General features: G+C 37.9%; 1 protein-coding gene across 1 annotated transcript in view; it reads left to right on the forward strand.

The window, feature by feature from the left end:
* Positions 1-16,353: 16,353 nt before the first annotated feature.
* Positions 16,354-27,773, forward strand: part of LOC139742177 (uncharacterized) — a 125,585-nt gene continuing 114,165 nt past the window's right edge. Inside the window, exons 1-3 of the mRNA XM_071652755.1 lie at positions 16,354-17,105; positions 19,088-19,105; positions 26,056-26,067. Coding sequence (XP_071508856.1) covers positions 16,560-17,105; positions 19,088-19,105; positions 26,056-26,067 — 576 coding nt within the window. The 5' untranslated portion in view covers positions 16,354-16,559. The remainder of the gene's footprint in view (positions 17,106-19,087; positions 19,106-26,055; positions 26,068-27,773) is intronic.

The raw sequence follows: 27,773 nt of genomic DNA on the forward strand, positions 1-27,773 counted from the left end.
TGTGTTTTATTTCCCTTTCTGATTCTGCCCTTCTTCTTTTTTATGCAATGTTTGTGGGTACAAGAGATGCGAATGTATTCATGATGTTCCAAGCCAAAAGCTGGCATTGTTTTCTGAGTTAATGTAAGTACTGATCTGTGACAGTATTATTGGATTCAAATCTTTCCATTATTGAATATGGGTGCCATGTAGTGTACATGTAGGTCAGAGAAGTTCTGTTTTCTTTTCTGTTTTTAAATAGTTATTTTTGAAGATAATTTAGCCACATTGATTTGAGCAACATATTATATTGCCTTTGATTTATATATCATGTGTAATGTGCCTGAAAAAAAAAATATAACTATTATGTATATCTGCAACCGTGTTAACATTATTGGTTGTTGCCATTTTGTACAGAGGTGTTTTGACCTGAACTTTGATATTGTCAGCACACAATTTGTTTTCGCACAATGTCAGATACTTGTAAGTTGTATCCCCCTTGGCACCCTGTATACATCATACTTGCTAAGTTTTGTTCACTGAAATAGAATGAAGTGATCATTTTTAAAGCATTTTTTTTTCATGTACAGAGTTTGCAGTGAAAATTAACATTACAACATTGTCCAGCCAATTGAAACTTGTGCATGATGTTACCAACAATGTTACAAAGAGTAATATCTGGTAAACGAAATTGGGGTTTTACAGTTTGTACAGTACACCAGTATGTTATGATCCATACTATGTCTCAGATACTTCGAATGCATGCATCCTGTATTTATTGGCAGTGCAAATTTCATATTCTTTTGGGTTGCGTAGCTTATAAAGTATTCCATGGTATATTGCAAATTACTGTGTTTAACAAATAATTTGCAATTAGTTCTCAGAAATTCTCAATATACTGATTGTAAAGCAGAAGGTTTTGTCAACAATGCAGCCAGTGCATGACGTGCATATTACCAAATTTTCTGTTTAAGCTGCATGAAGCAAGATTATGCGTAAACAGTCCCATACATTTATACTGGTGTTGGATTGGCAAGAGCAATAGGCCGTGACTCAAACTGTGTAGATGAAATGCTTTCACGCACACATTTTGACGAGTTATCCATTTATGTGATGCAAATTAATTGTGAACTATTTCTGAATTTTGAAAACACATTAGCTCGTCTGACACTCGTGTCACATATTTGCAGTATTGGATGTTTTTTTTATCTTTAATATCGTGAGATGCTTTGTCTGTGTATGTTGTGGGTCTTCCTTGTATGCAATAACTATTGTGATGACACATAGGCATCCATTAATGTGCATGCTTTTGCACAAAAATCAGACTCGACCAATGATATGACATCATTACAAATCTTTCACTATCAAAATCTCATATATGCCAGTTAGTCGAAAACCATTGCAGAAAAAAAGAATAGTGGTCAATAATTCTTGTATTGCATTTGAAAATACATACATGTATCTGTACATAGTGGATTCCTTCCTGCTACATAATGTATCACTGGTCAAGCTACTCTGTATATCTGGTCAATATTCCACAGTGCTTTGTTTGAGGGGAATGCCAAGGGTAAGTGGTAAAAGTTGTATTCATGTGTCGGTGCATTTCATGTTGCAATGGGCTGTGGTGTATACTGTGCTCGTGGTTATGACAGACAACACCAATTCAAATGCATGGGACTATTGCAGTGCATTGAGGGGGTCCTGTCGATTTTAAGCTGTCCGATCCATTGTATTGAATGTAAAGTGGGTATCCTGTACTTTGCTGTGCTTTTTAAACTTGAATGATTCATATGGATGTTTCAACATTTACAAATCTGTAGTGGTACGTGTCACCTGGAAAAAACAAAAAAAGCAAAAAATGTCTAATGAATTGTCTGAAATTGCATTTGATCATGTAATTACTGCATGAGCACCGCATGAGAATCATTCATGGTTGTAGACTTGGTAAAACAGAAGTCTTTATCACTTGAGTAGAATTATTTACATATGATCACTATTGCCTGTGTGTTGGTAGTAATGGTCAGAGAATTTCATGCACTGGTATCTACTGTGTCACAAACATTACACTGTAGGTTGGGTTGCGAAGTCTAATTCACTTGGTGAACAACGTTACTATGGCAATGCACATACACATCGTACAACACCCTGTCAGTGAGGCTGTTAGTATACCTGTCTCGAGTATAATCTCATAATGGTTTAAAGTGTATAAATTTGTTATTATAGATACTGGGAGGCACTGTGAACCATGTTAACGTTATCTTATATTTGAACAATGTGGATAACACTCATGCGTACTGGTATACATATTTTGCAAGTTAACTTTTTACCACATATTATTGTTCATCGTGCATATAGCCATGTGTTTCATTGTCATATTATTGCCATATTTATGCTATTTGGTATCAGTATCGGCATTATCTTTTCATATCTATGCATTACTTATGATTCTAAGGAGATTACAAAAACTTGTACAGTTGATGCATTGATGCAGGATAGTCAAATGCGAAATTTGTGTACAGCAATATAGCGCAGACCTAAGTAGGCATTATTTTTATCAGTGTATACTGTAAGCGTGAATTGTTTATTGTTATATACATAAATATATATGATACTTATATACACATGTATTATGGGTTTTAGAAAACATATATGCTTCACTGTGGTATTCAATACTTCTTTTGCTGCACAAAACAGACAGTGCAGGACTAACTGCGATGAATGAGATGTCCGTTGCTCTCTTTTAGAAAGTGCCCCGCTTGGCATTGCTGAACTGCCGTTTGTACCAATCTCTGAGAATCTATGTCACACGGCTGCCGTGCTTGTGCCACTCTGGTGGCAGTTTTTTGTCGACCGACAGTTGTATTTTAAGTTCATTCATTGGGTCATCTTGCATCAGTTTTGTCCTGTATCAGCCTTTTGAGTGGTATTAACTCCTTCAGTGTTGCCCCCAGATTTGTTAATACTCAATATCAATGGCATTTATGAGGGAACTGTTCTTTGCCAGTTAACTTTGTGGCCAATCAATTTGTGGGGTCAAATCTGGTCGCGGTACATCCTGCCAAACTCCCAAAATGATGCGATCCGGGCCAACATGTTGAGGCAAGCTGCATCCATGAGCACGTTATTAAAAAGCTCGCATAGATTTACATGTTGCATGCAGGCAGGAAATTGCTCTTTTTATCACGGGCAATCTAATGCCATAGAACTGAAATCCACCAATTGTTTGTTTTTTAAGCAATGTCACATCTCTGAATATATGCCATTCCCATGTTGTCTCTGTGTATAGTGATGACAAATGACATGATGTGTGCATGGGGACAAATTTGAGTCTAAAGGAGGTACCCCAAATGCCCCTGAAACATAATCATAACCCTTATGATAAATGAGAGAAGGGGGCGGGGTGGGAAGGTAGTGGCGGATCCAGAGGGGGACACACCGGGCGCGCGCCCCCTCTTTATTTGTTGTTAAAACAAAAGAAATAAAAAGGAAAAAAATGAGATGAAACGTGGAAGTAGCACCAGAAATATTGTTTGCCCCCCCCCCCCCCCCTTTACAGAATTCCTGGATTCGCCCCTTGAAGGGGAGACGGAGAGATATGAAGTGATGGAGACACAAGGGTGTTTTCTCCACGAATTCGCAACTTACCAGCTAGGCTCTCGCTGGAGACCCACACCAGTATACTAACACCAGACTGGTCTATATGAGCTGCGCAGACAGGCAGGTGCAACCATTTGTCACAAGAGCAAGAGGACATCAATGGGACGACACTCAAGAGAGAACTCATCATCAACAAAATGAATTACACCAGTTTGTCATCAGCCCCTCCCCCCCCCCCCCCCTCCCAAAGCATGCACACAAGTTTTATGCCATGGAACGCTCAACGTCATGTTGCAGAGGCTTAACAATGCATCATCACTCACAAAAAGAAAGACATTCCATGAAACTGATAAAAACTCATAATGGAATGAACTACGATATGTTTACCATCCCAACTCGCTTCCATTACACACCAGATTTTAATGTTCAGTCCCACTCATTCTTTCATCAACCTCGACCCCCTCCCCCCCCCCCCCCCCTTCCCTCCATCTCAATTTATGTTTTAGTAGTTGCATAGAAATTAGCTGAAGATCAAGCATACACTGTTAATATCCCTTGGGGAAAAAAAATATGGCTCCTAAAATCAAGGAGAGTGAGGTTTGCATAGGAAGGGGGGGGTTGAGGGGTGGGTTCAGGAATAGGAGGATGGGGAGGTTGAGGGGTGGAGTCAGGAAGGGGGGGGGGGGGAGTCGGAGTGATGGAGAGGGTGACAGAGGCTGCCAGGGTAGATGACACCTCGTGGATTTGCCACGTTCCGCCCGAGCGGCTCCCATCTTTGTGGGCTCCATCCATCATCTTCTATCAGAGGCCATTTTGAAAGTTTGAGGGCATCGTTCATTTTTAATAACGTTTAGGGGGAGAGGAGGAATGAGGAGCTTTTAATAGCTGCTTGCACGATGAAGCTGACACTGCTGGCTCTCTTAAGTAATTCTTACATATGAGCCAATGTCTTCACTTCAAATAACTCCTAATAAGTCATTTGTTGATATTCATAGATGTCTTTAATCATCGATGCTTTCACATTCTGATATGATTATGGAGAATACATCAGGTAGTGCTTATGATCATGACATTTGACAACCAAAAATTCACCTTATCTTAGTGGAATTATAAGTATTTGTCAAAGCACAAGTGATGTTAGAAAGAAGCTCTCGTTTATATGGTAAATATCTGTAGGATATATTTACTTACAAGATATAACAATGCAATTTTTGCCAAATAGTTACTGTATGTTGTATAACTAGTCTCTTGCATAAAACAATCACGGTATCACTTGGCATCTGATAGCATAAATAAATATTTATGCTGATGCTAGCAGTAAGCTTTAAATGGTTTTTCGCCATACTATTTGCTGAGAGGTGCAGTCAGATTTTTCTTTTGGTTTGTTAGCGGTAGCACTGTTTTACAAAGCAGTGCCCTGAGACATTGAGCTTAAAGATTTCTGCACAGCGAAGTCCAAACAGCACAAAGAGATTTCTACAGCTTGATGAATGTATTTTGGGGATAGCATCACTGAATAATTCATCCAAGGATGTGTTAATGGGGCCTGGAAGGAGATATAATCTTTCTCTCTCTCTCTCTCTCTCTCTCTTTTCCATGTTATAGATCGCGGAACCTTCATCTCCATGAAAAATTAATGTTGTCCTTGAATAGTTTTCTGATGGGAAATGGTGGTAGATAGGTATGCATCCCGTTGCAACGAGTGACGACAAGCTTAAAAAGAGAATACCTTCACCTTTTCCACTTCCTTGTGACAGCAGTTTGAACCCTTTCCTTGTTTTGGTCGCTCTCCTGTGAAGGTCTCGGAAGTGAATGCATCTTTCATTTTAAGGGTCTATTTTTGTTCAGTTTCTTTGTGAAGGCATATGTGTTCTGCCAGCAGCAGCAGCTGCTGCTGTCGTAAAGTTCTTCAGCAACTATGTTATGCTGGGTATAGCTTTCAACAAAACCCAAGTCATCAACATTTTGATTTTCATATGTTGACAGTTACATTATATGCTATATATATTCTTCTCTTTTTTTTTTCTTCAGTAATGTACTCCCTACGCCTAATTGGGCTTAAATACGAAATTCCCCGGCTGTTGATGCTTGTTATGATATGGCAAAGATCACATTGAGCAGACCCACTTGTTCAATTTGATGTAATTCACTTGTCCTGTGTGCTTAATTGTATCATACCTCTGTATGGCTGTGTAGTCAACATAGGTGAAGATCCTGAGATGTTCTGCATATTATTAAGCATTGAGGAATTGTTGATGTTGTTGTCACATTCATTCCAAAGAGCTGCATATTGTTTGCTTTTAAGTGTAACGTCATGTTCATAGTTACATGAGCGAAAGAAAAAAAAAGATTACATATTTTGAGATGGTCAACACTGCCGTCCCTCGAGCTGTAACTTATAGACTTTTATTTCTCCTTCATCCCCAATCTGCATTCTTTTGTGTGTGTGTGTGTGTGTGTCACGCTTGTTCCCATGCAAGCACAGAATTCTTGAAATTCGGTGGCAACCCGTGTACAAATGTGTACATGCGCCATCAGTCAGTGGTATGAAATATGTATTTAAAAGCGAAATAAAACAGCCGTATGTATATTGATCAATATTCAAGTACGTGTAAGAGTAGACGCAGCTCTTTCAACAAGAGGCTATGGTTTGAATGGAGCCATATCATTATAGAGGCTTTGCTCTTTTCTCTCTAGCCAATTCTAGCGTAGAGGCGGTTGAAGCTGACAAGATGAAATTTGTGCTGGCATTTTTATATTTTATACACAATATCTAATCAAAACTAATTCTAGATCACAGTGAATGTACATTTGTAGTGGATTTTTGTTTTTGTTTTTTCCTATGAGTTGCTTTTTCATTTAATTTTTTTAGAATAAGATATAGAAGATTACTTTTTGAATTCTTTTGTATTACGTTCCATTTCTGATTTTAATAAACAATTTGACTGTATGCTGTCATTGCTGGATTTCTTTTTTTATAATTAAAAAAAAATAGCAATAGCTTGAAAAAGAATCCTTGTGTTTTTGGCCTGTTCTCTGTGCACATTACTGTCATTTTGGTAAGTGTGTGTGTGTGTGTGTGTGGGTGTGTGTGTGTGTGGGTGTGTGTCTGTGTCTGTGTGTGTGTGTGTGTGTTAGAGAGAGAGAGAGAATCAGAGGATGTAGGTTAAACCTCTTATTTAAAGGGTGAGCTGAACTTTGCTGTAACACACATTTCCCATAGACACCTGCCTGAGTGTACTCAGGACTGTAGTCTTCAGTGGGTTAATGAAAAGAGATGATGATGATGATGATGATGATGATGATGATGATGATGATGATTAGGAGGAGGAGGAAGAGGAGGAGGAGATGATGGAAGAGGGAGGGATAGTCATTATTCTTATTAGCAGCCCCAGTTATTATTTATAATTTTATATACTGGTAGTCTGGCTTCCAGACCAGCTGCCCTGTACTAATTTCCTTCCCAGAATGATAACACCCTCTAATGACAAATGAACGATAATGATGATCACGATAAATGGCCACCGTGAGGAGAAAGGGCACAATTACATCCTACCATAAGTATCAACGGTATCAAATTGCTGGTGAAATGAGTTGGAAAACAGGATATGGATTTTACAGCAGAAACGACAGTGATATATTCTGCGTTGAAGAGTAATGTATTTCAGATCGACAGTGATAATGTTAATGATGAATAGTGTTGATCACGGTGGATGACCATTTAAGAATCATGGGTTGAATAGTCATATCTTTATACAGGCATTGCCGATTATAAGTTTTTAATTTCAAGCTACAGTGTATAAAATTGCAGGTAACATGACTAGTGTTAGCGCACACGAAAGATACAATACAGCAGAGATGATGGTGACATACGTTGAAGAGGATTATTACTATTACAAATCGGCATGATATGATTATGGTACTGATTATCATCGTAATGAGCAATGAAGTAATGATTTCCTACCAGCATCGCCATGCAGTATTAAGTTTCATGCCGTAAAACTCGCTAGTGAAATGAGTTATAACGCGTGATATCAATGTCACAGCGGAGATTACAGTGCGGTAACTTGATAGTGCTTTAAAGGGAAGGTATAGTTTTGTTTGAGATGAGGATTCAGGTTTTAACATGTTGCGAGATAATCAGAAACCACTTATATGAAATATGAAAGATCCTACCTTTGCATTAGGAGGAATGCAACTGTTGGTTGATTTTGTTTTGTTATGAAAATCGATTATGAAATGGCTGAGATATATAAAAAAAAGGAAACCAAAGTGATCTAAAGGTGCATGTGGGACCCATCTTTTTTATTATTAATAATAATAGCAGTAATAACTGCATTTATATGGCGCTTTATAATGGTGTTTAAGGGCACATTATTAGGACCTCTTTGAATCGGATATCTCAGCCACACCAATTTTGGTCGAATATGAATTCCTCGCATAATAAATATCGTATGCTCTGTCATATTTCAGATAAAAAGTTTCTGATTACCTCGTTAAAATTCAAAATCTGAATTTCCGTCTCAACCAAAACTAAATTATTCCTTTGTAGAGGGCGTTATTACTAATGAGAGAGAAAATTTTATCATTGTATGGAGATAGCATTGATCATGGTCATAAAAACAAGATAATAAAGAGGATGCTCATTACGAAGAGCTTTACCGTATGTCTCAAAAAAATTACAACTGGACCCTCTGCAATGGTAACTAAGAATAACGAATCAATCCAAATACAATATAGGGCTTTTTACACTTGTAAAATTTTGCTTAGCCCCGGACCAACGGTGGGGCTAAGGGGGGCCTTAGCCCCACCGTTGGTACGGGACTATCCTTAGCCCACTTTCTGTTTACACTCGTTTTTGCCAAAGTGGGCTAGCCCCACCGATAGTACGGTACACAATGTGGCCATGCAAATAGCAGGGGTTAGCACCGCAATTGCGGTGCCAAGCAAGTGATTGTAAACAGAACGAAAAAATAATCCTGGGCTAAGCGACGGAGACGAAGTCCGACCCTCACTGACCAATCAGAAACGAGGTAATCAAGTGCTGCCGGTGCGTGCGTGTACGTGTACAGTACACAGCGTAATTATGAATATTCATGTGGTTTGGAAAGTCCGAGGCTAAGAAATACGAGTGTAAAAAGGTCAGTTTTCTCCTTAGCCCCGGACAAGAGATAGTACGGGACTAATTGGCGAGTGTAAAAAGCTGAAAAAATTGGTACGGGACTAACGATAGTCCTGGGTCAGAGAAAGTCCGGGGTTAAGAAACACAAGTGTAAAAAGCCCTTCTCAGGGTACGAAACTATATAACTCATTGCCCACATCTTGCAGAAAACCCCATTCGATTTGCTTCAGTGGTCAAAGAGAAATTAGGAATTTTGTAGAGCATGTCAGGAATCTCTTCCCTCCAAGTTCTGTCTATTGTGTTCACACAGTGACACACAAGAGCATCCAAGTGTCAGGGAGGTGCTAGAGAAGGAGAGACAACTACAGCTCTCCTTTGAAGTCATGCGCGGCACCGCCGAGAAGTTATGCGTTTAACTACAGGTGTTACCCATGTGCTTGGACAAAAGAGAGCATCAATAATCGGAACTATATAGCGCTCTCACATCTAGAAATACTTGCCCCTACTGCAATTCGCTCTCTCTTTCAATGTGATGGCAACAATGAATTTGTGTACCTTGAATTGGAGCAGCGAATCAAAATGCAGTGTAAAACTGACAACTTTAATAGCAAATAGTTTAAAAGCATGCTGGAACACGCTTTAGCGGAGTACTTTATTTGAAAGATCAAAATATCCCAGATTAAAAGATAGAAAACTAACATGCGGAAATGTGCGCATTTAGAAATATATTAGGTTTTTAAGAGGGCCTAATTTTCATTTCATTTCGATTTGCGCATTACGAATAAACTAGAAATACATGTTTATAATATTGAATTCTTTCCTAAACTAGTCTAAATCAATTCAAATATTTCATTGAAAATTTTACGGTGAAATAAAGCTTGTAATTCAACGAAAGGTGAAATGCGTTCTTCGTCTCCGAACTTCGTCTTGCAACTAGAGCGGTGCCGAGCATGACTTTAAATGCTAGACATCCCTAACGCCTTAAACCCAAACATGTGTTTGCGTGAATTACGAAGAGTTGCCATTTTATCTCTGTAACACCTCCCTGCAAGTGCTAAACTTGGAAGAATCAGACTCATGACATCATAGGCGCCGGAAGTGGGGGGGCAGGGGGGCGGCCGCCCCCCAATCCAAAAAGTGGGGGGGCAAAACGCATTTTTGCCCCCCCAAAAAGCCCCCCCCCCCCAAAAAAAAAAAAAAAAAAAATAATAATAATAATAATAATAATAATAATAATAATAAAATAAATGAATAAACAAAGAAAATAAAATAAATATGTATATATATGAATAAAAGGGAAAAAATATGGCTACAAACGGCAGCTTTTGGACTGTAAAATGTCAAAATTTTCAAGCTCGCTCGCTTCGCTCGCTCGCATCCAGCAGTTGAGCCCGGTGCGCCTCCCCCTTAATTTCTAAAGCGAAAAACATAGTTACGACGGCAGTTGTTGGACTCTAGAATGTCAAAATTTTCAAGCTCGCTCGCTTCGCTCACTCGCATTGAATCGTTATGCCATTCTCCTTGCTGACAGTAATTGCCAGTAGTTGCGCCCGATGCCCCCACCCCTTAATTTCCAAAGCGAAAGATATAGCTACAAACGGGAGTTTTGGGACTGTAAAATGTCAAAATTCTCAAGCTCGCTCGCTTTGCTCGCTCGCATTGAATCGTTATGCCATTCTCCTAATGTTGCTGCCAATATATTGCCAGCAGTTGCGCCCGATGCGCCCCCATTTATTTCAAAGCGAAATAATGTAGCTACAATTAAAACTCCAGTTTTGGAACTGTAGAATATCAAAATTTTCAAGCTCGCTCGCTTCGCTCGCTCGCATTTTATTGTTATGCCATTCACCTTATGTTGCTGACAGTATATAATTTGTCGATCGCTTCACACCGTCATTCCATAATCCATGTAAGGAAAACTTACAATGTTCCTCAATGACTGCGTTGTTGAATGTATCACATTCCGTAATGTATTGTAGTCCCATTATTGCTCACGCACACACGCACAAGCATACAGACCGTCAAAATTACTTTATGGTTCCCCCCATGTTTCGACCCACCGTATACGCCACTTTACATATATATATATATATATATATATATATATATATATATATACATATATATATATAAATAATAGATGTGTGTGCGTGTGTGTGTGTGTGTATGTGTATATTGTGTAACATATGCATGGTCTAATCTTGAGCCCCTCCAATGTTTGCCCCCCCCCCCCCAATCCAAACCTGCTTCCGGCGCGCCTGCATGACATGCTTTACAACAATCCACATTTCTCTGTGACCGCATAGCCAAATTGAATGGGGTTTTCTGCAAAATAGAGCTAAGATGTTGTATTTTAAGACCCAGAAGTAGCATTTAGACAGTTTAATCATATTGGGTGTTCAATGCGAAAATCTGGTTGTAATTTTTTTGGGACATACTGTACAGAAAATCAGATCCAGTCGGCGTTGTCGGTGTCATTTTTCAATACAATAATATTGCTGAAATAAGCAAAAATACGTGCATGCAGATAATTATTTTTTTCTTTTGGGGGGAGGAGAGTGAGGCAATGACGATGATGATGACTATGACGCACATGATGGTGATGGTGATAATGATGATAAAAATACTGCTGCTGCTGCTGATGATGATGATGATGAAGATGATAACGATGATAACAATTTTCGCAAATATGAGATTATTAATGGTTACAGTTCGTTATTTCGAAGGTTCGTTAATCCGGAAATGAGCATTGGTGCGTTATTTTGAAGGTTCGTTATTTCGAAGGTTCGTCAATCAGAAAATTGAAATTAATGAGGTGCGTTATTTCAACGTTTTATTGTTCCAAAGGTTCGTTAATAATATAAAAAAAAGAACAATGAAATTCCGAAGGTTCATTCATCCGAAAACGAAATAAGGCTTGTAAATTAAAATTCCCAAGGTTCGTTAGTACGCATATTTTTCATTTTCGGATAAACGGATCTTATTTCATTTTCGGAATTAACGAACCTACGGAATAACGAACCTTATTTCTTTTTCGTACAAACGAACCTTCAAAATAATGAACCTTATTTCATTTTGGGATAAATGAATCTTCAGAATATCGAACCTTCTCTTATATTATCGTAAACGAACCTTCGGAATAACGGACCTTATTTCATTTTTTTTTTAAATATAACTGAACCTTTGTCATTTTATAAAGGACCCTATTTCACTTTTGTAACCTAACGAGCCTTCGGAATACCCAAACTTGTTTCGGATTAACGAACATTCGGAATAACGAACATTCGTGCCATTCTATACTAATCAAGACTCGACATTAGCGGCCGGGCCAGGTGCCAAGCCTTGGGCTACCAGAGGATGTGAGTCGGGCAAACATTGTTTAAGAAATTATATGCTTTGGTCTCCGGATCGGGCCGCCGCAAATTTGTGAGCACGTATACAATGATTGTTTTTATGTGTATTTCTCATCAAGGAAGAAGGGGGAATAGCTCGCGGCTCAGTGCTTGATGACTGCTCTTATTCCTGTTTCCTTTATCTCTTGACTTTGGTATACTGTCTATGTGCATTTATTTGTAATGGCGTACCTATTCCGTTAGTAAGTTGTTTTTGGTTCTAGTCATGGGTATATAGGCCTACAATTAAGGAGAAAATAAAAAGACATAGATTGTAGTGTATACATGGCAGTTGCGTTATATAGACAATTGTGTGATGAAAGCGCTGTAAAACAACTACGAAGTATAGTAGTTTATAGAAAGAGCAGTGTGTAAATGTAATCATTGTATTGTATTTCAGCCATATCGCGGCTAGTCTTGACGGCCATAAAGTCAGTCTATTTTACGTCCTAAGTATAGGCCAAACCGTCTTGTTTTCTCTCTATCGAAATCTTATGATTTGGTTCTCCGAACGGGCTGCCGAAAGAAAAAAAAATAGTTATAAGCCTTGATATAAAAGTTAATGATACCCCATTTTGCTTTTGCGTGCGTGTGTGTGTGTGTGTGTGTGTGTGTGTGTGTGTGTGTGCGTGCGTGAGTTTACTATTAGGCTTCTCTTAAAGCAATTTTCAGAGTCATACTGGACTCAACTTCCGTTATACATCATGCACATCTTGATCTATACGCTCGGTCGTCTGAAAGAGGTTTACTTTCTGGAGACGTCCCCTTTTGAGCACTGTTGTTTCAGCTTCAACGCGGATAATGATTGCATGTTAAAGACCACGTTCCACTTCGCTTTCTCTCTGAAACGTGTAAACATATTAGATGATTTATTCCTAACAGAATGGGAGGGACAGATAGACGTGTAGAGAGAGAGGGGGGGGGGGTTCGGAGCTAGAGAAGGGAGATCTCACTAATATATAATACATGCTTTTAGTTTTTTACTCAGTGTTTGGATGAAGTGCGACAATAAACATATATGATTATATTGAAGAGTTTGAACGCAAAATGAGTTAAGTCCGTTTAAGATGTGTTGAATTAAACCTGGTTAAAAAAAATAAATGATAGGATACAAAAATGGGATTTTTGTCATGACTTACAGAAAAAAATCCACCCCAAAAATTTTATAAACTTCAAAAGAAAGAGAAAAATATTCCCTACAGAATGATACAGAAATGAGAAAAATCGAATAAGAAATAGAGAAGATACTATGACAATTTGAAATTTTGCACTTTTCCGGAAACATTTCTTGACCAGTCCTTACATGAGCGAGTTGATGATGTCATACCCTCGCAATATTTCACGTATGTTATATTTGAAATTCATCAAAATTTTCATTTTTAGCTAGTACAAGTATAACAGCAAGATATATCAGACTTAACATTATTTTGTTATTGGCTTTTTTTTTTGAATATGGGAGGTTTTAAGACAAGTCTGTAGGAATACCTATATAGTACAACATGGGATTTTTTGTCATTTCTGAATATATGAAATGAATAATAAATGTGAGGGTATGACATCCGACATCGTCAACTCGCTCATTTGAATATTCATATAAGGACTGGTCAAAAATGTTTTCCGAAAAAATGTCAAATTTCAAAATGTCATGTCTTCTTTATTTTTATCCGATTTTTTGTATCATTCTGTAGGGAATATTTTCCTCTTTCTTTTGAAATTATTTATTTTTTAGGCAGTCCCTTGTTATTCAAGAAGACGGCGAGGTCATTTGGAAAAAAAAATATTTTGCTCAGCTATCTGATGATAGACTCACTTTTAGAGTTTGCGCTTAGCCCGTTTGCGATGAAACTCTTCATTTCTTGCTGCCGCGCCTATTTTTCATGTTTTGCTTAATGATTGGTTTCTTATACAGTATTAGAGATAGAAAGCGAGAAATTACTCTTTATACGCCAGAAAAGTTTTGCTACTTTTTTTATATATATAGGCAACTGTTATAATTTATTGTTAGGCATACATATTGCACAGAAAGTATGAGCATGACAACTGGGTTTTGTTTGATTAATATCATCATTGTTTTTTGCTTTAGATTGATGTCAGATAAAACGAAACATTCTTTTTACAGAGAATAGGATTTTCATTAGATGAAGATGCCTGTATAGGCTTACATAGATAATATAGGGATCCGTCGTTAAAATTCTTAATTCTCCATTTAGAAAGTTCCAGTCAATCAGATTTTCCTGCGACTTGGTAATTCCCTAACCGCATGCGCACGACCTATACAAACAGCATAATTAATGGTCTATCTATGCATGCGCCATATTCGTAATTTATTATGATGTTTCGCACGTTGATTCAAAGGCAGTATGGGAACTATTTATACGGGGTAATTGTTTTAGATTATACATTGCAACTGAGTGACATTATCCTACATCGACGTAACCAATTCATCAGTGTAAAACGCTGATTACATAATAACACATACGCACTGATCAAATCTGTGCTCATTTACGTCGTTTGTCAGTCAATTGCAATAAACAACTCAAAAGACGAATTTCATCAATTTGAATAGATTATTATTGTCATGTTCAATAATCTTCAGTAACGTGTGTGTGTTAGAATACGGTGAAGAAAATTCCAAAATGATTGAAAAGCACATGTCATAATTTCAGTGCACGTTTAGAGCGGCATAATATTCAGCACTTTCAAACTTTCAATGATTTCAGTTGTTTCAAAAGAATTGCAAAAAAAATCTCATCCACCTTATCATCACCAATGCTTGGTGAAAATGGAAATTTACCTGCAGTAATGCTGTTTTCATGTTAAAAGAATAATGAATGAATGAATGAATGAATGATTTTATTACTAAATTTTAAGTTTAAGTTTACAATCACAGATAATTTATATAATCATTGAGGATACAATTAACAGGAATACAAGACATGAAAGTATAGAATCAAACTTATCAACAATATGAATATGAAAGTACAAACATATTTACAAATTTGGTAAAAGGGTCCAACAAATAGCAATGCTATATAGTGGACGTTGGCCTTGAATACAGAAGAAGAATATATAAGTTCAACAAGAAAATTATTTACATTATAAACAAGTGTATTTACACTTTGTACAAGATTAACATTTTGAAATTGATAAGTGTACTTACATTACTTATATTACTAGAATTGAAGTTTTTGCTTTGTGGATTACAAAATAAACAAGTTTATTCCAATTATGTGTATTCTTCCAATAAATTCTTTTTGAAGACTTTACAAAAAAAAAGAATTACGAGAGGATGTATAACGTAAATCAGTTGAAAGATTGTTCCATATCTTAACACCTGAATATGCTATTGATCGCTTCCCTAATTCTGTTCTGGCAGTTTTTAGTTTAAAATTGCACATTTCTTTGTTTCTTGTTTCGTATGTATGGTCAATATGAGAAAAATAATACGCTTTATGAGGTAGGTTATCATTCACCAGATCATAGATGAATATTCCAATTAGGTATCTATATTCCTTAAATACATCCAATAATTTTAGTTCATACAATAAAGGTGCTGAGTGATGCCTGAAACTTTGGAATGTTATCACTCTCGACATTCTCTTTTGTAGAATTAGAATAGGATTTAAGAAAGTTTTGTTTGTTCCGCCCCAGACCTCCAATCCGTAGATTATGTGAGGTAGAATAAAAGCATTGTATAACAGTAGCTGTATTTGTTTAGAGACGAAGTGTCGTATTCTGTACAAAAGTCATTTTTTTTTTTGCTTAAAACAGTGCATACATTATTGATGTGTTTCTTCCAATTAAGTTTTCGTCAATACAGATTCCGAGAAAAGATATTGAATCAACTGACTCTAAAACGGATTCGTTAATTGACAATTGACCAAATATTTCAATTTTTCTACGCCTGCTTTTGCTCTCTGTTTTGCTCTGTAATTATGTCAAATACTGGATACTAACACGAAACAAATCTGAGTTAATTGTTTTATAAACTCCCTGAAAACCACGATAAGACGCAAAGATTTTTGGTCAGATCTTTTATCATACACGGAAAAGTCAAAGAAAAACTGGACCGCAGCTGTTGTATCCAGTTACAGTATATCTGTGGTTGTATCCCATATTTTGCGTAGAGGGCGCTGCACCGATGGAGCTGACGGCAGGAGAATTTGCAGTTTCAGGGGTGTGCAAGTGTGGTGTGTGTTCTCGCTCGCTGCCGCGCATCGCATCGCCACTACACCGCGCTTGGGATCGCTGCCGAGTGAGTGTAGAAGAATTCGACGACACGCGCGCTCGCTCTCTCTGGTTGGTATGGCTACGGGACACAAAATGGCGGCCTACTGCAGCAGACCGGATTGAAATATGTCCGATGTAGACACCAAAGTTACCACTTTTTGAAGGACTGTAAGTCAGTCATTCTAAGCACACAAGCTGTGTCACTATTTTCCGATCTGCATGCACTGTAAATTACGAACATGGATGAAAGACATTGGTGGATAGCCACCAAAATTCAGGAATCTTTTCATGTCGGGGGCTTCACGGACAACCCCACTTTATTGGAGGATTTCTTATGTGAACCGCGAACCCTCGAACTGATAAATCAGTTCTTGGGGCAAGGAGGCTTAAATAAGCTTTTCTTTTACTCAGACAGACCTCAGACGAGTGCCTTACAACAAAGTGGTCTGCAGAGCACAAGACAATTGCACGTTGTTAGTTCACTTGCAAATTTGAATGATGTCAACATTGAAGAAACCACCTGCCTCTACTTTCTCCGACATTCTGTCGAAAAAGAGGTGGATCCTGTTCGCATGGAGAAAGACATTTTCTGCGGAGAGCTGAGGCATAGCGTTCTCGATAACTTGAATACCTTGTTGTCAGATATTTTCCTGCCACTTCTGAAAGCTCAGAAAGACTGGGGGTTATGCAGTGATGAAAATAAGAACCAGTGCCTGAACAACTTGGAGCGGTATGCTGCAGCCCTTGGTGAGACGGTAAACGTCCCATCTTCAGCTAGACAGCAGGTTTGTTTGACTTTTTTTTCTCTTCAGATGCTGTAAAACTAACTGTACACAGCCCAGCACAGCGTATACTAACGGCGTCTGGTCGGGCTACTGTAAAACATGATATACCTCACGATATTCGCGGCATGAAAATTTGGCGAATTGGAGCCGACGGCCTTTCTCACAGCATGAAATTTTCACGAATTGCCACTGGCACTGGCATCCAATGCATATTGTGTAGGCTAGAACTTTCGCGTGCTTTTTAATTTTGCGAATGTTGGCGCTCGCGAAATTCACGAAATTGAAATGCACGCGAACATTAGTACGTAGTAGAGTGTCTTTAATACTATTAAATAGAGATTTCTTTGGGGTATAAACACCTAGATGATTAGAACCCTAACGTTACAATTTTTCTATAAAAAGCGAACGCTTGTGTCAAGTAAGGTGCACCCTATTGCAATTGTACTGTACATTTAAACAATTATGTATTCTGAATAGATACTGTATGCAGCCACTTTGTACGCACGCGCGACAACAGCGTGTGCGCAATAAAGCAGCAGAAGCTTGTTATGAGCACAGACACGAAAGCATGTAGACTTGACTTCTACTAGCTATTGCCGACCTTGCCGTATTGATACTAATTACTATTGGTGTCTGTGTCATGTCACAAGTTTTGGTTCGTGTCCACTGCTTGGACAACGCTAATCAAAACAACCTGTCCTACATTAAACCCCTTTGTGAGATTGAAAAAAAAAAATGTTACAATTCTAATACAAAAGACTTTGAAACCTATGCAATAGTGAAAGTAGGTTGACACACATGATCAAAGGCAGAAACTTTGATATGATTAGTTTGTCATATTGGGCCATTATCGAATATCAATAACCTTTACGTTTCATTTGTTTCATCTAAATATGCCAATATTTCTTCACATATCATTATAACATCTCCCCACAATGTTTACGTTCTTTTATTGCTTGCTCAGTGAAGCTTGAACTTCAAAAAAAATTGTGTACACTTAAAAGCATTTATCATTGGCAGTGTATTTTGTCTATAAATTTTACATTGTGTGATTTGCTGTCTTTGTAACTAGACATTTGTGTGGAGTTAATAAGGTTTTTATATTGAAAAGTGTAAGGTGATTAATGGAAGAAGGGAATTTTTTTTTTCTTCTAGTATTATCTTTTTGAAAGTTGAGGATTGATATTTTGGTATTTGCATAGACCGCATATCAACATACAGCTGTCCACATAATTTAACATTTAGATTTTTATAACACAACATACTAAAATGTTCAAACTTATCTAACTGTTCCAAGTTGCTACTACATATGTATTCCTAACATCTTACTTTAAAGTTGTACATAGGGTATCCTGAAGAAGTCAAGTAAATCTGTATCCTTGGAAATGCTATGAGAAGCAAAAAAAAAAAAAAAAAAGCTTTCATGGAATCAGGGATATTGATCATGTTATGTTAACATTTTCTGTAAATTCTTTATTTTTCAAAAACAAATAACCCTTTCTAATACTTTTAGATGATATACATTGTACTGTGTATATGCCATATATTTTGCAAGTATAATCTGAATTTGAATATAGTATGCAAATTCATAAGTGGAATTTTAAGGCAATATCGTGAGTTGTTGGCCCTGTGGTCTAGAAGGAAGTATTATCACCATTTAAAAGGAAAATTTATAGTGATTTCCCCTCTTGGCCATGATACATTTCATACACAATGGATTTGTGTGACAGAAGGCAATATCTTTGTGAATTTTTTATTTTGTTAATTTCAGTTGACTCATGAAATTCACGAAAATAGAAATGCTTCAAACTACATCGCGTATACAGTATATTGTAAGAAACAATGTGTAACATGATACAAGTATTACTTGTATACACTTAACCTTACTTTGTTGCAAATTAAAGCTTGTCTTCACCATCTAACTGCACCCTTTTTTAATCACTGCTCTGTAGCAGCACAGTTACTGGAGTCGGTCAACAAAGTTGAAACAAAGATCTGTGGTGAGGGTCTGGCTAATGTGTATGCTGCATGAGTCTAAAAGAGCTGTATTTTTATCATCTTCTCTTTGTCTGCATGCTTTATAACATTTCACCTGATGATAATGCATGTGTTTCTCCAGAGATTTCTTCATAGCTTTGATTGTGACACCCATTGCTTTTGTAAATCATAAACCTTAACATCAATACTAAATTCTGCATGTTAATGAGCCTTGCCATTCTACAATAGGCACAATGTAAGATTACAAATGTATATGAGTTGATACCAATAGATAACGTACAACACTAGATCATTCACTGTAACCCTTGGAAATTTGCATGGTGTAATATGATGTTCTTTTTAACTTTCGTAATAAACCAAGATACTGCGAAGACATATAATATGTACTTGTGGTCAGAGTTAATGCTCACAACATACAAGTCCATCACTGTGTATCTTCAGTCTTATGAAATACACAATGTCTTAACTGGCAGCAAGTGGCAAAAGACTACTTGTATTGACAGAGCATTCTGTTTTATGGTTTACAATGTAGATTGTAGCAGTACATGTACATAATTTACATATGATCTGTAGTACAATGTAGCTCCACCAGCTTGCTGTAAGACTCAACATACACATATCTGTAGATTGTACCTTTGTATGTTTAGCATGCTCATCATAGGTTTAAGTCTTCCTCAATATACCAAATGTATGGGCTGCATAATATGCTTTATATATATATATATTTTTTTTTTTTTAAGGCAGAGGGAGAGAAAAAGAGAGAGAAAAAAAAAAGGGGGGGGGGAGAAAAGAAAGGAGGAGAAAGAGAATCCTATAACAGTACATATACACTGCAGTAGTACACAGTACAATATGTCATGTACATAATGTAACAGCACAGTTGAATTAAATTGCTGTAATGTAAACTACTCTGTCGAGAAGAATAATCTCACACTAAAGCTGACATATATGCATTTAGAGCTTGTAAAGTTTGATGTCAGTAGATGGGAGGGTGGGGTGTGAGAAGGGGAAGATGTGGATGAAACCACACATTAAAAAAAAAAAAGTGGGACAGAGCCTCAGATGCAAGATATCAACACCTGGATAACTCTTAGAAAATGAGGGAAAGAGGGCAGACTAGCACGCATCTAACAAGATTTTGATTGTCTTGCCTTAAACGGTTCCGTTTTGGTTAGTGCAGAGGGTTTTCATGACATGTCAGGTGTCATAGACAGCAGCAAGCGGGTGGTGTACAAGATACTATACATGAACATTTTTTTCCGTATTTGATGACATCTTTCAAAAGACATGACCGGAGAGATCTACTTTCTCTATCCCTACGACTACGTGTACAGATGAGAAGACCAGATAGCGACCCACATTCTATCCAAGCCGAGAATGAAATAGATCTTCCATTGACCCATTTCACTGTGAATTGAAGTAGAATTTGCGGAATTTCTGCACTTATAGGAGCAAAGGATTGAAGCTGTCTATCATGGTGTTTGTGTGTGTTTGTCTGTGTGTGTGTGTGTGTGTGTGTGTGTGTGTGTGTGTGTGTGTGTTGGCATTAATAGCAAAGCACACCACGTACAATTGTACTACAAAACTTACCCTATTGATGCGTATGTTGATTTGACTAGTTTAGTGATGCACTTTGCTGCCATACATTGATTAATTACCGATAGTAATAATTAGATATGGGTCAACCTATTCAAGAAATGTTATTGGAGTGTTACAGAGCAACCATATCTGAGTGAAGGTCTACAGACAATTTGATGCAGACAAAGTTAAATTTGCTAAATCTGTTTAAAGTTTAATAGACATGTTCTTGAATAAGACACATCACAAAAAACTATTTACATGTACATCTATGCCTGTGGCTCTACTTGTGGGCTCTACACAACTGTACAGTGTATATTATAGTACATGTACCAAAGAACTATAGTGCCATCATCAGCGAAATATATCTGACAGCTATATTGTCGATCCCTAGAATGAGTGTACTGCAGGATTCTAAAGGTTCCATGTTTAATTTATAAAATCTGTCTTCTGTTCATGGTTGTGCCTAGATGCATTCAACATTTCAAGGCCTGTAGTGTACTTTGTCTCTTTTTTTTTTTCTTTTCTTGTTTAGTCCTTTTATCATGCCATTTACAAGTGTAGATATCAGATAGCTTAAAGTGTGTCATTTCCATACAGCTCGTTTGTACAGGATCCACACATTTGTGTTCATCAGCAATTGTCACTGCCATAATACATTTGTAGCTTAGAATTTCTTTCTACTATACAAATATACATTGTACAGGACATTGTTTACAACTGTAGCTCATGTTCATTTCCCTGTGCGATAAGATACAAAAGTTTTACATTCTCCGTCACATTTTAATTCCATGCAGTATATTCTGTGTAAATGTGGCATTGTTACATTTCGTGATTCAGTGGATTTACAGTTCATGCCAACAGCACATTTAAATAGGAGATAGTACAACATGTATGCAGTTCATCGAGGGAAGATTTATGTAAACTGTAGCTACATGTATTGTGAGAGATATTCACTGACTAATATCTCATATGATTTGCTGCCATGGTAAACCGGTTCCCACAGCGAGCCTTAGGGAAGCCTTTGCATATATCGCAAATTTGCCATTCACACAACTTTCCTAGTTAATCCTATGCTATAAAGAACATTGGAAGTGCTTTCACAGTGTTCATGGAATCATGATTGCCCAGAGCAGTCAGCATTGCTTTTGTACATATTTTCCTTAGTTTAGAATCATAGAAATGGTTCATTTGCTACCCATAAAACTGTATGTCACAATAGGATGACATGAAGGGTCTATATTGATTCAAAAACATAATGTGATATACAGTATCGGGGCTGTGAGTACTAACTTTTTTTCTCTGATGGGCCATTTGGGCCACTCAAATGTTTAAAATTTGAAATTTTAGTGGCCCAATATAAAAAGAATACATACCCTGTTTATAACAATCCGTTTTGAAACTTAGTTGCCCAATTGGACCACTAAAAGGTAACCTTTTTGCACATCTGGTGGGCTTATTGTACATGTACATCATTTTTTTAGTGGCCCAGGCCACCAGGCCACAGTTGTAGTTGAGCCCTGGATATATACTGTATTACACGTACATGTAGGTTTGTGCTTCACTATACTGCAGGAAGCAAACTTTTTATTCTGTAGAGTAGCACACTGACCAGTTGACCAGTTGACATGGGACATATTTTATTAATGAGGTTTACCTCTCTGGACAAGTTTGCGAAGCATGTGTGCAGGGAGTTATGATTAATCCACCAGAATTTGTCTCATACAGTATGCTACCTGTTATGTATGTTTATAAAGTAGCATGGATGTGATGCGAGTGTAGAATTACAGTATATACCAAAATAAACTTTGCGTTAAATTTACGTGTAACGCAAGCGCCGATCGGTACTGCGTTAATCTTTCTGCGTTACAAAATTAACGATCACCGTGCGTGAATGATCGTTACAGATCGTTACAGATCGTTACTGTGCGTTACAGATCGTTACTGTGCGTTAATTTTTAGATCTTGCGTTAGCGGACTTGTCATGTGGACTGGCAAGAAATCTCGGAAATTGCGAGACTCGGAGATGCCTCGGTTAAGTAACTGTCGTTCGTAATATTTACTACGGACAATTTCCTGCCGGCGGAAGGCATTTAAATAGCGATATCAAATACCGAAAAGATGTTGTAGTTGAGCAGAACTCCCCTGGCAATGTCGTATTGTCATGGTCGTCAAATTTGTACTCATGGGCGCAGTCAATGGAATCGGGCAAGCAAAAATTTCGAAGCCACATTTTTCCCCACAGCCAACATATTCCATCGAACATTGAACCCATGAAATCACGCATACGCAAGCCTAAAACTAACGCCGACTGTCTAACGTTAGCGATGTCACGATTTCAACAACGGTCAGACACTTACTCAATTCAGGAAGGTGCAAAAGTCCATTTATATTCCAATACACAACGTGTGTCTCGCCGAATAACTGGTGGTAGTGTGTGGTGACAAAGCCGAGTATTTCGGCAGTAAAAGTAGCTGCAGCAGAAGAAAATGTCTACCACTTTCTGCTCGCATTATTACACTGCCAGCAGCTGAGTCAAGTGGTGACTTGATAGGCACGCTTCACATGAAAGTTAACCCAGAAACATGAAAAATCCCACGATGCCAAGGTGCCAGAGTGGGGAATGGGGAGGGGTGGAGAGAGAGAGATACCAATCAACAGAAGAAACCGCGCGTACTGGCGCATTCTCGGAGGTCATGAACAGTCTGGGGTCTTGGAGATGAACAGAGAAGGAATGTTTAATTAAAGATAGCTCAAGTCGAAGACCCAGAATTACAAACGTTGATTCTTTTTTTTTTCTCCTTTCATTTATCATGCCTTCACGTTTAGAAATGGTTGCACTCCTTAAAAAAAAAAAAAAACTCTCCTGCGATTTTTAAAACGTCAAACTTACCATGAAAGTGTTACTACGTGTAATACAATAGTTAATACTATGCCTATTGCTTTAATCATACAATGTATCTGTATAACACAAATTTGACTACCAATGACAATAAAAGATACTTGTATTTGTTTTGTGCGGAGATTTTTTTGTCTTTATCCTGACTAGTTCCTATGAAATTTCAAATGTTTTTACGGCAGCATCAACAGCCTAAAATAAATTACTGAGAGATTTATAGATTATGAAATTTTTGGCAACCATCCATTTGAACGTCAGGCATGAAAAGCTCCTGATATTCAGCAAAAACAACTCAACAGATCAGAGACAAAGTTCCTTCAAATTTTTGAGAAGTAGCACGCAGATTTGCTGGGCGTGGTAGGGTCCATGCTTTGAGATCGTCACAATCGTGTTGTCACCAGGGAGGTGGAGTGTCTCTCTTCCACCTCCCTGTTGTCACGGAGTATCGGGAAGTTCTCACAAACTCCAGGATCACCCCTCCCTGCCAACTCCATGTTGCTCCCAGGGAGGCGGGACGAGTCTCTTCCCACCTCCCTGTTGCTCCCCAACGTGCATCGTGAATGCGTGGCGTTTCTTGTCACCGTCAGTACCCGAGGCTGCTTTGTATTTGTCTTGGAATATTGATTCTTCTTGTCATAACATGAGTGTAGTAATCGTTTTGCATGGCTATGTAAAAAATTGTGATACAACGTGTACTCAACTCGTCTTTGTGATTTTTTTCTTCAGTCCAAAAGGAAGACAAAATAGTATCATGACGTTTGCAATTGTTCGAAAGGTCTGCTTTTGATAACTCACAGACTACTCAGTAATCTTCCTTGTTTTCCCGCTCCCAGGCCCTCCAATTTTATTGAGCAATCCACACGCGCGCGCAAATTCCTTTGCCATGTGGTTTTGCCAGCCAGCTGTCGGAATGTGCTTTGAAGTTACATTTCAGCCTGGCCTGGCTGGCATGAATGGGTGTCGAGTTTCAATCAATACCTACTGTTGTTTTATTCTTGTATTTGAACATGTCGTTTCACCTGACAACACACGGAGATCGGGAAGGTGTAGGGCCAGGGAAGAGGTTTTTGTTGTGTGTTGCAACCTAATCCGGGCAATTAACCCCAGAGGGCAATTACCCCCCCCCCCCCCCCCCTCCCCCGCTAAATACTGGTTAATGGTAAGGTTAGAGTAAAGATTAGGGTTAGGTTTAGGGTGAGGAGTTTGGGTTATGGTTAGGATTAGGGCCAGGGGAAGGGTCCGGGGTAATTGCCCAGGAAGAAAAGAGGGACGCGCTTTTGTTCTTGGTCAAATCGATTTCCTAGGTGATGCTGTGGAGCTAGAAAGGAACAAAAAAAGCAATTATGATGTCTGGCGTACTTCCGGGACGTCTTTTTTTCTTGCACTCTGAAATTTCCTATTGTTTGGCGTTATCAATGTCGTTGATTGTTATATAGTTACCCTCTTCGCATTATAAACTTAAAGTCCATAGAACATTCATACGCATTATTGATCACACTCGAAAAGCTATACTGGTGTATAGTTTGAACACAGCAAAATGAAATAACGAATATCCCGCAGATTTACCAAAATTATGCGTCATGTGGGTCCATTCATTTTTTTTTTTCATTTGTCTTCTTGTCGATGTGGGGGGTATAGATTCAGGATATACTTTTCCTTTTCCCCTTTCGGCCCGGTGCGATTACTCCTGGTGCTGACATTCTTTCTGCTCGTCTTCCGATTATACTGTTGTTGTAAATGAATGCGCATGGAGCCCCAGCTGTATCGCAAAAAAAAAAAAAGTCTATCTAAAGTTGACCTTCAAGTACATGTACTTAAGTAAAATCTGAATCAATTAGCCATGGTACGGGTTTGCGGTTTCAATCCCCTCGAAGCCCGATATTTGCCTTTAAGCAAGACACTATTTATCCACAAAAGGCCAGGGCTCCACACTAACTTTAATTTCGGTGGCCCGATCGGGCCACCAAAATGATTGATTTTTATTTTTTGGTGGCCCGAAAAGAAAAAAAAAACAAGCAAAACTATCGGTCCTACTAAACATTGAAAAATAAATATCAAGTATTACTGAAGTGATACAGGTACCCACGTCTAAAATAAGGAGAAAATTTAATCATCTTATACCGTTATTCTGAGTTCTAAGATTTCGCAAATAAATGGGCTTATAGATTATTATGAAAGTTGATGCCTATTAAATTGGTAAAAATTTACGTTTGAAATGAGAAAGTGGGAGCATTTGCAGACATTGTAAACATCTGACATTTGTTTTAGCATCGTAAAGAGTCAAAAAATTACCGTTATTTATTTCTGGTGGAAATTCAAGCAATCATTCAACATTTATAAGTATTTTAACACCTTCCGGAATGTAAAACCAAGCAACCGACATTCATTCTATCATCTTACGGACCTGAATATCATCCTTATTCATTTCCGAACGTGAAAGCAAACATCCGCTCTTTATTTTATCATCTAACTGAGCCGATTGATACCGTTTATAATTTCCATAATGTACAAGCAACAATCTGTTACTTATTTTAGCATCGTACGGAGCAAAATATTACCGTTATTCATCTCCAAATTCAAAAGCAAACACCCGACATTTACTTTATGATCGAAGGAGCCGAATGTTACTGCTGTCCACTTCCGAAAGTGAAATGAATCATCTGACATATTTCAGCATCGTACGGAGCCGAATGTTATACTGTTTTTCACATTCAAACGTCATCCGACATTACATTTACCATCAAACGCAACTGAATGTTATTGTTATTCATTTCGAAATGTTAAATTTATAGCAAATGTCTGATATTTATTTTAGCATCTTAATTATGGAGCAGAATGTTACTGCTTGTCACTTCCGAACGTTCAAGCAATCATCTGACATTTATTTTGGCATCTTCCGAAGCCGAATGCAGAGACTCCAACTCTCCCGTTTTCGACGGGAGATCTCCCGTCGAAAGCCAATTTTTGCAAAATCTCCCGTTCTCCCGTTTGAGATTTGATTTCTCCCGCCCTGGCTCTGTGTCTCCCGGTGGAAAGGATTTCTTACTTATTGCTATCGTATGTTGAAAAAATAAGCCTTAGATAGCACCAGAGAACATCTAGAACCCTAGGAACTTCGCGCTTCGCACACATCAACTTGGAGTCTCCCGTTTGCTAGGGGTTTCGGGCGGGAGAATCTCCAGATCAGAAGGTGCTTGGGGTTGGAGTCTCTGCGAATGTTATTGAGCACTATTTACTTTCGAACGTAAAAGCGAACATTCGGCATTTCATCGTCGTACGGAGCTGAATATCACTGTTATTCATTTCCGAACGTCAAAGGGATCATTCGACATATATTTTAGTATCTTCCGGAGCTGAATGTTATTGCCATTTACTTTTGAACGTAAAAGCGAAGATCCAGCAATTATTTCATCATCGTACTGAGTTGAATACTATTGTTATTCATTTCCGAACGCCAAAGCAAACATTCAACATTTATTTTAGCATCTTCCGGAGCTGATTGTTATTGCTATTTACTTTCGAACATAAAAGTAAACATCAGACATTTATTTATCATCGGACGGAGTTGAATACTATTGTTATTCATTTCCGAACGTCAAAGCAAACATTAACTTCACCATCAAACGCATTTAAATGTTACTGTTATTCATTTCGAAATTTAAAAGCAAACATCCGACAGTTATTTAGCATCGTATGGAGCAAAATATTACTGTTATTCACTTCCGAACGTAAAAACAATCATCTGACATTTATTTCAGCATCTTCTGGAGCCGAATGTTATTGCTATTCACTTTCGAAAGTAAAAGCAAACATCCAACATTTATCTCGTCGTTGTACGAAGTTTATTATTATTGTTATTCATTTCCGAACGCCAAAGGGATAATTCGACATTTACTTTAGCATATTCCAGAGCTAAATATTATTATTATTTACTTTCGAACGTAAAAGTAAACTTCCGGCATTTATTTTATCATCGTATACGGAGTTGAAATTCATTATCATTTATATCCGACCGTCAAAGCAAACATTCGACATTTATTTCAGCATCTTCCGGAGCCGTATTTTATCCCTATTCATTTCCGAACGCAAAATCAAATATCTGACATTAATTTCAGCACCGTACGGAGCTGAATCTTACCATTATTCATTTCCAAAAGTATGAGCAAACATCCGACATTTATTTTTGTATAATA

The sequence above is a fragment of the Diadema antillarum genome, unplaced genomic scaffold, assembly GCF_040938485.1.
Source record: "Diadema antillarum isolate AM-2024a unplaced genomic scaffold, OU_Dant_1.0 seq00000982_RagTag, whole genome shotgun sequence".
Taxonomy (NCBI): domain Eukaryota; kingdom Metazoa; phylum Echinodermata; class Echinoidea; order Diadematoida; family Diadematidae; genus Diadema; species Diadema antillarum.